At 34.3% G+C, this 16,284-nt stretch overlaps 1 protein-coding gene across 4 annotated transcripts in view; it reads right to left on the bottom strand.

The window, feature by feature from the left end:
- Positions 1–16,284, bottom strand: part of ZFR (zinc finger RNA binding protein) — a 75,005-nt gene that overhangs the window by 12,453 nt on the left and 46,268 nt on the right. For 3 of the 4 annotated variants that reach the window (XM_082836171.1, XM_082836173.1, XM_082836172.1), the window contains 3 exons: positions 15,938–16,079; positions 11,216–11,313; positions 10,256–10,351 (listed from right to left, as the gene is read on the bottom strand). In XM_082836171.1, coding sequence (XP_082692297.1) covers positions 10,256–10,351; positions 11,216–11,313; positions 15,938–16,079 — 336 coding nt within the window. Of the gene's footprint in view, positions 1–10,255; positions 10,352–11,215; positions 11,314–15,937; positions 16,080–16,284 lie in introns of those variants that run through there. The other variant, XM_082836174.1, reaches the window with a different exon arrangement.

Here is a 16,284-nt window from a genome sequence, read left to right as displayed (position 1 = left end):
TGGCTGAAGTTATTTAAAGAAAAAAGGTCTCTTAAATATTACCTATTAAATGATGTGAAACCTAGGATTATAATATTTGCTTAAAAAAACATTCATGTGTATATATTTTTCTTTCCCATCTTTAATAGTAGTAAGAAGAACAATGCTTAGTAAGGGGCAGGCACCATGCTAAGCACTTTTAAATAAATGATTTCATTTAATTTCTCATAACTAGATGCCACTATACCACAATTTTAAAGATTAAAAAAACAGAAAACCTTAAAGAGGTTAAAAGGTCATACAACTAGAAGCTTAAGGGGCTAGGATTTAAACCCAGGTCTTACTGACTCAAACCTGGTTTTTTGTTTTTTTTTTTTTTAAAGACAACTGTATTTCAATAAATATCCTTTACAATTGATCCAGACAGATAACACTACTAGTTTCCTTGGATAGTAGTTTCTAGTTCTGATAGAGGTAAAGGGCTATGAAAAAATAAATACTTTGGGAGATTATGGTAACACAGGTACTTTCATTTGGTGGCAGTGTATACCTGTAAAACCTTCTTTAAAAAAAAAAAAAAAAATCACACAGTTGGCAAGTTCAAAACCACATACTAATGAACCCAGTAATGTCAGTACTAAAGATTTACAATAGGGCTCTTACACTTAATGAAAACACAAAAAATATTCAGTGAAGCTGTTTATCTGCAATGCACTGGAAACAATCTAAATATCAAACCCTAGGAAGTTTGGTCAACTAATTGTAATAGTAGTGAAGTTAGCCTCTTCATCATTATATAACTAACACTTACTGAGTGAGTGCTTATTAGATGCTAAACACTGTTCTAAGCCTTTACATACATTAACCAATTTTAATCATCACAATCATCTCTTGGTGGTAGATACAACTATTATTCCAATTTTACAGATAAAAATGTTTATGCTACTAAAATAGGATTTTATGAATACCATTACAAGCACTTGTCTGTATAAAAGCCATTTCTGTATTCCAGTGGACACAGGTGAAGGTTGATACATGCATGACAAACTTCCGACTCCTAAGTCCATGTGTAGGATGTTATATCTTTGCACATGCACAGCACTTTATTTCATACTCATACACATGTTGATGCACAGCACTTTATTTCATACTCAACAATTCTTAATAAAAACTGTCAAGCCTTTTTTTTTTAAAAAAATTTATGTATTTTTGGCCACATTGGGTGTTTGTTGCTGCACGTGGCCTTTCTCTAGTTGCGGCGAGCAGGGGCTACTCTTCATTGCAGCGCACGGGCTTCTCTTGTTGTTGAGCACAGGCTCTAGGCACGCGGGCTTCAGTAGTTGTGGCACACAGGTTTAGTTGCTCCACGGCATGTGGGATCTTCCCGGACCAGGGATTGAACCCATGTACCCTGCGATGGCAGGCGGATTCTTAACCAGTGAGCCACCAGGGAAGTCCTTTTTAAAAAAAATTTTCTGTTTATTTGGCTATGCTGGGTCTTAGTTGAGGCATGCAGGATCTTTTAAGTTGTGGCATGTGGGCTCCTAGTTGCAGTATGTGGGATCTAGTTCCCTAAGCAGGGATCAAACCTGGGCCCCCTGCATTGGGAGCACAGAGTCTTAGCCACTGGACCACCAGGGAAGTCCCAGAACTGTCAAGTCTTCTTAAAAAAAGTTTACTAACAGCTTTTGGTGATTTGGGGATGTGTATTTACTCAAGTAGATGGTTTCTGTTATGGGGTAGCTAAGTGCTGAGTTATTATTTTTAAGCTAAAGTGAGTGAGATGATACAGTCCAAGTACAACTTGCTGATTCTCCTGCAAGCTAAAAGAATGTTAGTTATTTGCCCTGTTATGTCAGTGTTCTATCACTTAAAACATCTTTTATTCAGACAAGTGCTTGTAATGGTATTTACCAAGTTGAAGACTCTTTGTGGAAGACAGGAAAGGAAGAGTAGAAAAATTCCAATTATCCACATCTAATTATATCTAATAATAAATAGACATCTAACATGCAGATAAAAGAAAAAAATAAATAATGTAAGATCTTCCAAAGGAGTAAGATGCAGGGGAAAATTAGTATCAAAGGTGGCTGTGAATTCTCAACACAAGTGTCCCAAAGAGGCTTCACATACCCAAAACCCTCTGTTGGTTCAGGGAAAGAGAATTTGTTCTTGAAAGGAAATGGTAAATAGGTTTAGGAAACAAACAGAGCAGATTCTGCATAAGCAAAGCCTCTAGGAAGCCATCCTGGGTTTGAAACCTGAAGCATAAAGGTGTGCCAATGGAATCCACCTCACAGACTATCACAGCACATTCAATCAGGACACAGGAGAGACAAAGCCCATGTCTGGGAATTCCCTGGTGGTCCAGTGGTTAGGACTCAGTGCGTTCACTGCTGGGGCCTGGGTTCAATCCCTGGTTGGGGAACTAAGATCCCGCAAGTCATGTAACGTGGCCAAAAAAAAGCCCAAGGTTTACATGTAGCCAAACCCTACTCCTTTCCATAAGCAATCCTCAAAGCAGAGCTCATGGGGGAAGAAAAAGGAGAAGTATTTTAAAAGGTGTGGATACATTCAAAGACAGTTCTTGTTTGGTTGTCTCAGCATAAAAGGATGATTTTGTAATGGAACTGACAATGCTAAGCACTAACGAGATGAAAAAACTGAAACAAACCACACACAACATCTGTGCATTTGGGAGGAACACAGCATGAAAAATAGAGTTGAAAAATCTATTCTTGGGACTTCCCTGCTGGTGCGGTGGTTAAGAATCCGCCTGCCAATGCAAGGGACATGGGTGTGAGTCCTGGTCCAGAAAGATCCCACGTGCCAAGGAGCAACTAAGCCCGTGCGCCACAACTACTGAGCCCACGTGCCACAACTACTGAAGCCCTCATGCCTAGAGCCCATGCTCCGCAACAAGAGAAGCCACCACAATGAGAAGCCCGTGCACTGTAACTAGAGAAAGAATATCCCCCGCCTGCCACAACTAGAGAAAGCCTGCGTGCAGCAACAAAGATCCAACCCAGCCATGTGGACTTCGAGCAACAATAGTATGTCACTGCTTGTAACAAGTAGTATCACTTGTTACAACAAATGTATCACTCTGGTGCAAATATTGAGGGGGAGGCTATGTATGTATAGTGGAGGAGGGTAGGTGAGAACTCTGTACTTTCTGCTCAGTTTTGCTGTGAACCAAAAAGTGCTTTAAAAAATATCTATTAAAATATAATCTATTCTGGAAGAATCTTAATTTAAGGAAATGAAGATATAACCTGCTAACATTCTGAGTAATCGAGAACTTGATAAATACAAAAAGTCAATAAAAGAGCTCAAGGTTGAGATGAAAAGGAAGACTGCAGAGCTAATTAAGCAAACTGAAATGCAAAATAACATTATTATAGAATAATGAATTATAAATAGCAAAGAAGATTAGGACATAGTTGGAAACTAAATTACTGCCAAAGAGACAATAATAGGGGACAAAAGAGGAAAGAGAACAAAGATTAAAACAATCACAAAGATAACAGATACGTAGGACAATGGCAATGCAATATAAGGATAATTGGTGCCCCTGAAAATAGAGAATCATATTAATAATTTGTCAAATCTGCAGGGCAAAAAGGACAAAGTTTTCAATGAAATGCTGATATTGAACAACAGATTCCAAGACATAATTTGGTTAAGTTACTAAAATTCAAGGATAAAGAATTTTTCAGCAGCCTGTAGAAAAAGTAAAGGCAAAAAAATTAGGCTGGACTTAGATTTAGTAATACTCAGTGCTGGAAGATAATGGAGCAACACCAATAAATGGAGGAGGAAAAATTGTGACCTAACAATATATTTCTCAATAAAGTAATGGTAACTGGCAAAGATTCTCAAACATGAAAGAAATTTTAAAAACTTAGAACACTTTTTGATAAAAACTATATGATGATATAATGCAGTCAATCAAGAAATAAAAAGAGGAAGCCCCAGTAAAAGATCTAACGGTTGGCATCAAACCATTCAGATACAGAAAATTGAACAAAGGGAATATGACTACAGAAGGTAAATGTAGTTATTTTTAAACCTTCAAGGTTTAAAAAAGCATTAAGTGTAAACTTTCCTTGTTTTCTAAGTGGAATCAGCATACATTAAGACATAAATCAAGAAACAGGTTTTAATACATTCTTAAAGGAACGAATGAAAAAAAGAAAATATAACAAAAAACGCAAAAGAGGACGTGAGGAGTACGAAGAAGTGATAATTTTCTCAGCTTTTATAGATGAGAGGTTAACAAACATTACCTAAAATGGTTAAACAAATAGATGAAAATACCACAAAAAACTGTAAATAGGGCAACAACTAATTGTATAAATAATCAGAGGGAAACCCATTCACACATAAAAAAGAACAAGAAAAGGATAAGAATTATGGGAAAGGGCAGAAGAAAACAAAGGAAACAAACAGAATCATACCAGACAAATGTTAATATAAAAAGCTAGAGTTTAGGAGGCTGGGGGTACAGACAAAATAAGTGAAGGGGATTTAGAGGTACAAACTTCCAGCTTTAAGGTAAGTCAGTCAGAGGGGAGGTAAGTGCACATAGGGAATATGGTCAATAATACTGTAATAACTTTGGTAACAAATCATAACTGGTCATTATTTCAGTAATCATTTCATAATGTATAAAAATATCAAATCACTATGTTGTACACCTGAAACTAATATAATTTGTAAGTTAGTTATAATTCTTTTTTTTAAAGCTAGAGTTTTTTTTTTTTTTGCGGTATGTGGGCCTCTCACTGTTGTGGCCTCTTCTGTTGCGGAGCACAGGCTCTGGACGCGCAGGCTCAACGGCCCAGCCACTCCGCGGCATGTGGGATCTTCCTGGACCGGGGCACGAACCTGTGTCGCCTGCATCGGCAGGCGGACTCTCAACCACTGCGCCACCAGGGAAGCCCAAAGCTAGAGTTTTGATATTAATAAATGGACAAGGCTTATTAACTAATAGCAGAAAGTATTAATTAAATGGCCTTTATAATGGCAAAAGGTTCAAATTCACAATTACGACATAGTTGTATTAAATGTCTATGTCCAAAATACTACTGCAACAAAACAATGAAGAACTGTAGAAAACACAACAAAATACCAGACTTTAATTTATCTTTGTCAGTCCATGGACAGATAAAGTAGACAAAAAATATGAAGCAAAGGAGATAGAATGTATGAACAGAATTGATGAAGTTGAACTAAGGGATATATATTAAATGCTATACCTTGCTGAGAACACATTTTTTAAGTGCCCACACTTCACAAAAACTGTACATATGAGACCACAAAGAAAACTTTAAATTTCCAAAGTTGCAAATAGTAGAATATATTTATTGCATTATTTTTATATGCTATAAAAACTAGAAGTTATTTACAAAAGCAACTCTTCTTCAGTCATGTAGAATTTAAAAATTCCCTCAAAACTACTCCTGGCTTAAAGACAATATTAAAATGAATTTCGGACTGCATAGAAAAAAAAGAAAAAATATTATACACACACACACACACACATATATATATATACATGTATATATGGCCAAAACCTATGTCCAGCCTTAAACTACAGCTTTAAAACCTCTATAATTAAAGAGTGAGTGAATGAAACAAGTATCCAACTCATGAAGTTTGTAAAAGAACAAAAATAAACCCAAGGAAAATAGAAAATTAGAGATGAAGTAAAAAATTAATGAATTACTTAAGAAGGAAAATGGCAGATCTGGCAGCTAAATCCAAGGAGCTGGCTCTTTGAGGGGAGGAAAAAAATAATAAATTGGATAAACTACTGCCTAAAGAATATAATACTAGGAGAGATTTTTAAATGTCAAAATACTGACATTTTGGTGTGCTTTAACCTACTAAAATACTTGTGTATTTTATGTTATATGTACATGATTTCAAAGATCGGCCAGCAGCTTTGTTTGCCCTCCCTGATTCTCCCATCATTACCCTGTCATGGCCTATCTTCCCTCAGTTTCTTTCACCTGTGCATCCTCTCTTCCACTCAGTTCTTAGATCTCTGCACCCTCAAAGGAGAGAGGGTCCCTTGAAGTTTATGGCTCTGATAAAGAGGAAAAGTTAGGTGTAGGCAAAGGGCCATCTGTAGTGTTGGACTTCCAAACTCCAAGAGTAGCCCAGGAGTGGCCTGAGAGTTCAGTCTCGAAAGTACTGAAGCTTAGACTTACTACAACAGAAATAGCCTCAAGGGCACCTGGGTTGAAGGGACTGAACTTGAAGGAATCAGGAAGTAAAATGATAATGCTTATATTTTTGAACATTTAAAAAATTTAAAGTTATATAATGCTCATAAATTTTTATATTTAAAATCTATTAAGAATTCAGTGAATTCTCATCACAAATAAATACTGAACACCCATTTGCTATTTTGTTCCTATATAGCAACTGCTATTACTGGCTAGTCTAATCAAAGAATTAAAATAAAAAAGATGCTACAGGTATTTTTAAAAGTCTAAAAATCTGAGTTATCTGGCTGAATTGGTCAATTTTTCTAGGAAAAGATAAGTTGCCAAAAATTACCCCAAGAGAAAGAAAAACTAAACAAACCAATTAATCACAATAAAAGAAACCAAGAAAGCGTGACCCCTTTTATAAGTGACTGATGATGTCACATGAATTTTATAAATTATCAAAAAACAGTTTTTTAAAAAACTATATATATATATATATATATTTATTTATTTATTTATTTATTTTTTGGCTGTGCTGGGTCTTAGTTGAGGCACGTGGGCTTTCTAGTTGAGGCATGCAAGCTCAGTAGTTGTGGCTCATGGGCTTAGTTGTCCTGCGGCATGTGGGATCTTAGTTCCCTGACCAGAGATTGAACCTGTGTCCCCTGCATTGTAAGGCGGATTCTTTACCACTGGATCACCAGGGAAGTCCCAAAAAACATACAGTTTTGATGCTACTAAAAACTGTTTCAGAGTTTAGAGAAAGAACGAAAGCTTCTAAGTTATTCTTATAGAGTTAGTGTATTATTGATCCTAAATCTAACAAAGAAGACAAAAATAAAACCACAAAAATTTCCTTTATGTCACTGCAAAATTCCTAAATAGACTATCAGCAAACAGAACTTAATAGTTCATTGAGATTATTCTCAAATATAGGAGAATCCATCTCTGGAATGCAAAGGTAGCTCAATATCAGTAGATATATTTGTAAATATACAATATTAACAGGGTGAAGGAGAAAAACTATACATTCATGTCAAGAAACCTTGAAAAATTATCGATAAAGTTCAATTTACATTCCTGATTCAAAATTACTTAGTAAGCTAAGAGAGGGTTGACATTTCTAACATTACAAAGAAATAAGGATCTCAAATAAAAGGCTATACCACCATGCTTAACAGACTTTACATACTAGAAACATTTCCAAAGCAATTAAAACATAACATGCACGTAAAGTATTATTTCTTTTATTCCATAATTATTCTAGGAGTATCAACCAACTAAATTAGGAAAGAGATTGGTAGATAAGATTCCAAGCCAAGAGAATCACATGAAAAAAATTACTACAAATAAAGGAATGCAGTCAGGTGGTGGGTTACAAAATTAATATATTTAATATATATAAACAATAACCAGAAAATGGTATTTTAAAAAACTCTAAAAGATAAATGCCTAGGTACAAACAACTATGCTCAGAACCCATTCAAATCTAAATAAGTGTGTAACATTCATTCCAATAAGTAGGACATCCCATAAAGAAGAGTCAGTATTATAAAAGTGATGACATTCCACCAATTATTAATTCAATACAGTGCTACTTAAAAATCATCAAGAGAACCGGAGAAACTGAACAAAACAGTAGTCAAGTTCTTTCAGAAAAAGAAGTATGAGAAAAGCACCACCCCCCACAAAATCTTCTGTGTAAGATGGTGTTTATAATGAATAGCAGAGAATGAAGAGGGAAGACTTCTGATGAAGAGGACTATCAGCATTTTAAAACACACTAGGAAGCTTTAAAAATTAAAAGAGTTTGGTACTAGAAAAGACCGAGCAATGAAAGAGGGCTGCAGAAGTAGGCCTGCAAAAAAGGAACTTTGGTTTGTGACAGGGTTTCTCTTCCTCAGTGCTACTGATAACCAGTTTTGACAACCAAAGTTATCCCCAAACATTGCCAAATGTCCCCTAGAGGGCAAAACTGATGGTGGCTGAGAACCACTGGTTTATGATAATGGTGATATTTCAAAGTGGGGGTTGGGAGAACAAACATCACTACTAAATAAAATGTTAAATGGTACTGGAATAATTGGTAATTGGTCTGGAAAAACATATAGCTGGATCCACCTTTAATCCATGTATGATTTTTAAATTAATTTTTAATTATACAAGTAATAAAATATATATTTCATCCTAGTAAAATCCAAACATTACAGATCTCTACCAATCTCACTACTCACTACTGAGAGATAACCACTGTTGTAATATGAAATACATCCTTCCAGGAGGTTTGCTATGTATTACGACTAAAGAACTAAATAAACAAGCAAGCAATCATCTGTAGAAAATATCATATGATGGGGGGAAAAAAAAGCTCTAGAAGAAAGCATGTGTGAATAATTTATAACCTAAAATATGAAAGAATCTTATAAGCAGAAATAAAACCGTTAAGTCATAAAACATGAATGGATTAAAATTTGCAAAGATTTTAAAGCTTTTATAAAACAGCAAAAATTAAGTTGAAAAGCAGATGAACAACTGGAAAAACTTATTTTTTAATACAGATAAGAGTTAATTTCTTATAGAGTTATAAATTGAGAAAACGAATAATAAAGGAACTGGCAGTTAAGAGAAAAAGAATTACAAATGCCAATAATCGCATAAAGAAATCTAAATAAAAAATGAGACACCGTTTTTTTACCTATCATGTTAGAGAAGCGTGATGATATCCCAAAGTTAGCGAGGGTGTGAAGGAAATGATCAGTTCAACAATTTTTGGAAGTTTTAAATGATCTACCTTTCCGGTAACAATCAACACATGTCCTTTGACCTTGGAATTCTATAGCAATTGACCCTAGCCATTTATCACATGTATATAATACTCATAAAAGCCTGATAACAATACAATGAAAATTTAATAGCAAAAGACTGCAAACAATGCAACTGTCCATTAAATGGATACCAGTTAAATAAAATACTGCATGTCCATACAAAGGCAACACCATATAGTCAATACAGCTCTCAAAGAGCTCCAAGATGCATTTTGTTGAGAAAGATGCAAACAATGTAAACAGCATGACCCACTCCAGTGTTAAAAAAAAGAATTAAGATAACCCTGGCTATTCAACTCTCTCTAACCCAACTCTGGAATCAGTAGTTTCAGTTATATTTCTGAATGAATTCCTCTCTATCTGAATTCTTGTAGGAACCCAAACGGTTCAATATCAAAGGGATTTATGTACATAAATAATAATAGGAACATACATGGGACTTCCTTGGTGGTGCAGTGGTTAAAACTCCATGCTCCCAATGCTGGGGGCCTGGGTTCGATCCCTGGTCAGGGAACTAGATCCCACATACATGTTGCAACTAAGAGTTCACACGCCACAATTAAGGAGTCCACGTGACGCAACTAAGGAGCTGGTGTGCTGCAACTAAGGAGCCGGCAAGCCCCAACTAAGGAGCCCGCTTGCCACAACTAAGACCCAGCACAACCAAACAAATAAATATTTTTTTAAAAAAGGAACATACGCGATATATATGCATGCATTTTTTCCCCTAGGAAAAAAATCACAACAAACTGTGTCAAGATGGCTTGCCTTTAAATGACGAGAAGGCTTTCATTTCTACTTCATGCCTTTCTGCATTATTCGAATTTCCTAATTTTATGCATTTTTGAATAATGTATATTTCTAAATCTTAAAAATTCCTTTTACATTATTTTGTTAAAATGTCAACAAAACCTTGCATAGGTAGATTAATAGCTCATTTTTAGTTTTCTTTGTACCTTTATGTATGTACAACTCATAATTGGTCCTATTTTAAAGAAAGTAATAAACACTGTGAGAAGAGTTAAAAAAAAAAGAGAGGAAAATACAGAAAGAAAATCAAGTGGAATGCTCAGAAAATTAAGACCCCAGGATTTCTCACTAGAAGAAAAAAACTACATTTAGGAAATGAAAAGAAAGTTGATAATTAGATGTAAGATGAGTCTATTAAAAAACTGCATAAATATTTCCTATATGTTTATTTTTCACACCATACAATTACATATTACTCACCCAGCTTGGAAAATCAGACCAAGTTGGAACTCGCTGACAGAGGTCCCGAAGAATACGTATGATAATCACACAGGACTGCAGACCATTAGCTCTAGCCTTGAGAGCAACACAAAAACCAACTGAATTAATCTTAGAAATACTGAAAGTATCCCTTGATGAAAAAAAAGTTAAAATACCACTGTTCAATGGAAGCTCAGATAAAAATGAAACAAAAATAACCACGCTTAAAATTGGATTCAATGAGCTGCCATTTACAGCAATATTTTATGCCAGGGTTAGTATTTAAAAGCTGATATTTTAGGTCAAAGTAAACAGATTATACAAGAATAATTGTTCTTGATCCCCTGTGAACCTTGACCTGTGTTCATTTAAAACAGTAAACTTCAAAAAAAAGTCTGCCTACATTAGAAATAAAAGAAAAAGTAAAGAGCTAAAAAGTTTGTCTAGGGACTGAAAGATTAAGGAAATCTGTTTGGTTTCCTTTCTGTGCCTTTGCATAACTGCAAAGTCACTAAACCAAACAGCTGCTTCCTCACCTTTCATTCCCTACACTTATTAACTTAGAGAAAGAGGGGGGGAAAATCTTAAAACTATACACAAAGCTTTAAACACATATTCCATTATTTAAAGCAAAGTTAATCTGCAGCCTTATGGAATATAATATATGTACACAAACTTGTGATGTTCCTAAACAAGTCAACTTTAAATATAGCCACTAAAAATAAAAATAAAAAAACCCAAACTACAAAACACCCCCAAAACCTGAGTTTATTGTCAAATTAATAGTAACTGCAATATGCAGATCTTCACACCCAGCTTTCTATGTTAACATTTTCTGATATTTAATTTAAAATAGTATTGCTTGGGCAATCTTTTGAAATGTTTAAACACAGTTAAACATGTTGTACTGAACTACTCTCTCATAAGGCTACAAGAAAAAAGTAAAATGATGTTCCGAACCTGGAACCACTTAGCGTGGCGTAGAGCAGCCAGAGCGTCAAGGCATTTTTGCCTGTCCAAGACGTCCGGTGGGTCTTTCACCATACCCGAGGTTACATCTAAAATGGATTGAATTGGCAAAATGCAGTGAGGAATGGGTGTTTGACCAGGTGAGCAAGACACTTCCTTAAAGTAGCATCAGTGTCACATGAGCCATTTGAGAGTCTGTCAACACTTTAAAGTACCCAGGGAGTTATTTTCAACAAATTCACATAATCTAATATGAAGATCAAGATGAGAATTAAACTCTTTATTTTAGAAATATAATAAATAATTTCTGCAAATATAAACCCTACCCACCAAAATAAAATCAAAAGGAAGGATTACTGGACACAGCGCACCAGCACAAAGACGACAAGACAAAAGGGAACACAAAAATCCACCTTAATAAATGAGAATGTACAATAAACTATTGAGTTTGTTCAGTATTTTAAATGGTCATAGGTTATTCTGGGGCAAATATGTCAAAGAACTAACAATAAATATGGGATGATCAATGAAGTAATAATCATAGAAAAAAATAAAGAGCCAAAAATAGGCATTTCTAAGAGTTCAATGACTTCTCTTCCACAAGAGAATTTTAGCTTTAAGAATTAAGGGAATATGAAATGCCCTTTAAAATTCAAAGTTCCCATGAAGTAATTCAAAGAATAATTGGAGAGAAACAATGAGTAAAGTAGAAAAGGGCAATAGGAACTAGCATGGTTAAATAGAATAAGTATAGAAATAGAACAGATGCAGTAAGCAGAATGGTTTGATGATATATCTGTAGAATCTTTTAAGTTGCAAGTCAGTTATAATAACTGATTTTAATCAGATTATTGTGTTAAAACATAAATGAGCTATATAAAACTTAAGAAAATCTGAACCTAAATCAGGACAAGAAGTTAACTTTTCATTCATAAAAGGCCAGCTTTACGTTCATCTAAACCATATCTGTAAACTGTGTATAAAAGCTGCTAATCAAATTTGCTAATCAAACTATTCATAGGTATAAGTCAATCTAATTCACAACTCTTGGTGATTTTAAAATATTTTCTAAATATAGGAAAATTACATACCAGGCAAGTAAGCTACTGAAAACAGTCTTCTAGATAAAAAGCACCAAAATTATGGGACATTTAGGATATAATTTTATAAATCATTGAGGGCACCAAATGAGTATGTGGGACAAAAGATGAAATATACGATAAAAGAAAACATGAAGATGATTTTACTTTAAGAGTACTATTGCAACGCTGGGCAAATTATTTGTCTATTTTTATATGAGCGTTCAGAAATCTTAAAAGATATCTGTCCTTATTTTGAGTAGATGACATATTAAAAAGCATATTTAAAAAGTAATAAAGAATTCCATCCCTTGTCTGGGCTTTTTATTCTTAGTTCCTACTCCTTACATAATCAGATGGCACAAATTTTCAGAATACATATTAGAAGGGAATTTTACAGATAATCAAAGAACACTGTGTCGCATTCTGAAAATGAACACTGAAAGAGTAATGTGGGTACTAAAAAGAAAAGTATCAAGTCAGAAATAGTAGTAATTTTTAAAAACTAATAAACAATCTCAAAACCTGAAAAACCAACTACTGAATCCAGAAATATAATGAACATAAGAAATGGGCTATTCTGAGAGAAGGAAAAGGAACACAGGAAAGCACAGCTAATTAAAGAAGTAAAAAAAAGCAAGAAACAACAACAACAAAAAACCACTCCCCAAAGCAAGGTTACAGAACATGCTGAAGAACCCTTTCCATGTCCCTTATTTATTTACATTATCTGCTAAAGCTAAAATGCAAATAGGTGATAATGTGCAATCTCTTTCTAAAAGTTTCTGAATTTTTAATGTTAATTCATGTTTTAATTTCCTCCAATACGGAAGAAAAGTCTTCCTTTTGCACACAAGCATTCATAACTTTGGAAATTTAAATTAATGATACAATTTCAAAGATGCCAAGACACCTATTGCAATTTAAAAACAACTTAAGAGCTATAAGTAGGAAATTTCTGTCAAATTTAGAGTGTGGATTTTTGCACCCATTCTATATTTCAAGTGGATTAACCCCTTAGATATATTGTACTAAGATCATACTTTCTTCCTAATACCCAGTTAACAAAACAAAACCAGTTAATTTATTTAAAAGAAAGCAAATTCTTACCCTACAAAAGTGTGTTTCATAAATTTTAAGGGGTTAATCACCAGTTAGAAGACATGCTGTGTCCACACTATTTTATGATTAAAAGTTAATGGGAATATATTAATTTAAATTAACATGGTTATGTAAAATATGTAATCCACCCAACAATTTAAAAACTAGTGTGAACACTGCTCAATTCTAGGAGAGACAAAGACAAAACAAACAAAACAGCCACACAAAGGACAATAAATGCCAGACTCTGCATCCAAAATCCCTCCTTAATCAAATGGCAGGTGTGACACTGAGCTTTTGAAAACCTTGGTCAAAAATCCTTCCGATGTCTTGGCAGCAACCCCTGACAGGAATCAATTCCCTCTGCTAGAAGGCTTTGGACCGGGCCTGATAAGCTAAAGGTGGAAAAAAACACACACAATACTTGACTTGCTACAGAAGAGACGCTGTAGCAAGGGTTAGAGCATTTTGTACATTTCAAGCTTCAAGTCAATTAAATGTTTACTTAATGTTTAACTGTCAAACACAGTAACATAAAATAGATCTGTAATGTGTTTAACAGTTATTTGGGCAATTTAATCATCTCCTTTAAATAATTTTTGGTATCAAACAGGACCATTACGCATTAAGAGGCTACCACAACTATGCGCAAGTCGCCAGTCTCACGATTTACAAGTGCTCTTCCGGCAAAGCCTTCCTTACCCCTGTACTAACTCCCCAAAGCAAGCTATAGGCTTTAAATGATTTTAAGACACAGAGCATTCAGAGCTGCAGTGAGAGAGAATACATACCGTTATTCTGCAGCAATCTTCATAATGAAGCTAAAGACATGATTTACTGCAGTTATCTGCAGCAAAGAACACTATCAATGTTTCTACACTTTTTGCACATCCAACTTTTCAGCTCAGTGTCTTGAAGTAAAATCTTTCAATTTTGGACTGACCACTTCTCTCACCATAATATTTATGAAATTCAGAACAATAACTCAAGTCTGGGTCAGACAAAAATATAATTTTGTTTCCTTTAGAAGGGATAGATTATTAAAGACTACTACAAATATGATACTATTAACTTTAGACTTTTGCAACAAAATAAAATTACTTGATACTGCACCAATTTAAGCAAGCCTAAATATGACTGGACAAGATGTGCTCTGAAATAAAGTTAAATGGTTATATGAGTATAATTTCATATGAAATACAGCAACTATTATTTATAATGTAATCTCGAAGATTTCTTTTTCAAATCCTAAGAGTCATATGCTGCATATGAATTGACCAGATTGACTCAGACACTGTTTTTCCAGCAATATCCACAGCCAGACCTTGAGTGGGAACTCATGCTCATATAAAAGATCCTCTACACAAACCCATTTTTAAGATGCAAAGCTTACACAACATACAAGTCCTGATATATCGTGTATATATAATGTATGCAAAGTTAGACATGTCTCCCAATGATCGCATTTTTAGTAAAAATTATCTTTTCCTGGGTTGTGGAAAGCCCAGTGCCTTAAAAAAAATTGCTTTGCTGTAAGAAAACAAATTTAAAGGGACAGTAATTGAGAGCCTACTTATGCTATTAGACAAATTAATTTTAAGTATTCTTTTCTCCTCTATCTGTATCACAAAGAAATATTAGTGTAGACTATAACTCCATATCAACAAATTAAGATGTACAAAAACAACATGAAAGGAAACAAAGTAAATTTTATCTGACCCATAAAACAACAGAACCAACATACGGCAGACACTGACCATGCTTTTTGGCTTAAAAGCTTTTGAAGCTTTGAAAATGTTACACAATAGTCCCTAAAGCAACATTGCTGGCACCAGCAGGATTTCATATTCTACAATTGTAAAGTAAGTTTAAAAACCCTGAATTGTGCTATAACTCACTAGCTATGCCAACACCATTTAGTTTTCAATATCTCTAGTATAATAGTGGGGTCAGATGCCCAAATCTACGTGCATTAGGATGCTCTGCATTTATGAAAACGCTTCAAACCAAAGAGCAACCTCAGAGAACCAGAAATATTTACCTCAGGACAAGCCAAATCCATGATTACATACATAACAATGCCTCTTAAACTGTGTTATGAATATTTAACCAATTTTATTTATGGAACTCTCTTGTCTTTTTTTAAGACAAGAACAAGAACTTAACAGAAGTTAAATTTGTGGCCCCTCACTAGCAACATTTCTTTAATTTGTTCATGGGTCAACTATGCTGGTAAGAATAATTTTGAACTTTTTTTTTTTTCCAGAAATCTGAGGTTAGCAAGAAAAGAAAAAAAAAATCAAGAAAATCAATAATACCATGAGTGTTTTATATAAAAGTACATTGCTAAAAAGACATTAATAAAAGATCTGGGAAATGATCTTAAGCAAAACTGGTTGCTATATACGTCAAATCTATCAAATTCATATGTAATGCCAGCATGTTGCCTTCTAGGGCTTAATGCCATCTTAAAGAGTAGGTAAATGGGAAAAAAAAAGTTAATAAAAAGTAGAATGTTTAATGGCTTTCCAACCTCCTTCCCTCATGTTCTCTTCTCGAATAATTGGAGACGTCAGGGTGATAGTGACTTGCATTTTGGGTTCCACACATGAGTTCAAAATTATTGCCGCTTCAGAAATTGCACATTTTATGTCATACTTCTCAGGACTTATAACCTATGTAATGAAGAGTACAGGAAATTAGATGGACCTTTTAACATTATCAAACAAAGCAGTTTCACTATGTCGCTTTCATTTTCTCACTACCTTAACCATTTTATAAGGACTAGATCATATATTACTCCCCCAAGAAGCCTTGTAATACATGCAAATATTATAAATCTCTTGCTCCTCTTTCCTTTTAGAATTTTGTTGAACTAAT

The sequence above is a fragment of the Leucopleurus acutus genome, assembly GCF_964270905.1.
Source record: "Leucopleurus acutus genome assembly, chromosome: 3".
Classification (NCBI taxonomy): domain Eukaryota; kingdom Metazoa; phylum Chordata; class Mammalia; order Artiodactyla; family Delphinidae; genus Leucopleurus; species Leucopleurus acutus.
The sequence above is the reverse complement of the archived record's forward strand: the minus strand, read 5'-3'. Positions and strand labels throughout refer to the sequence as shown.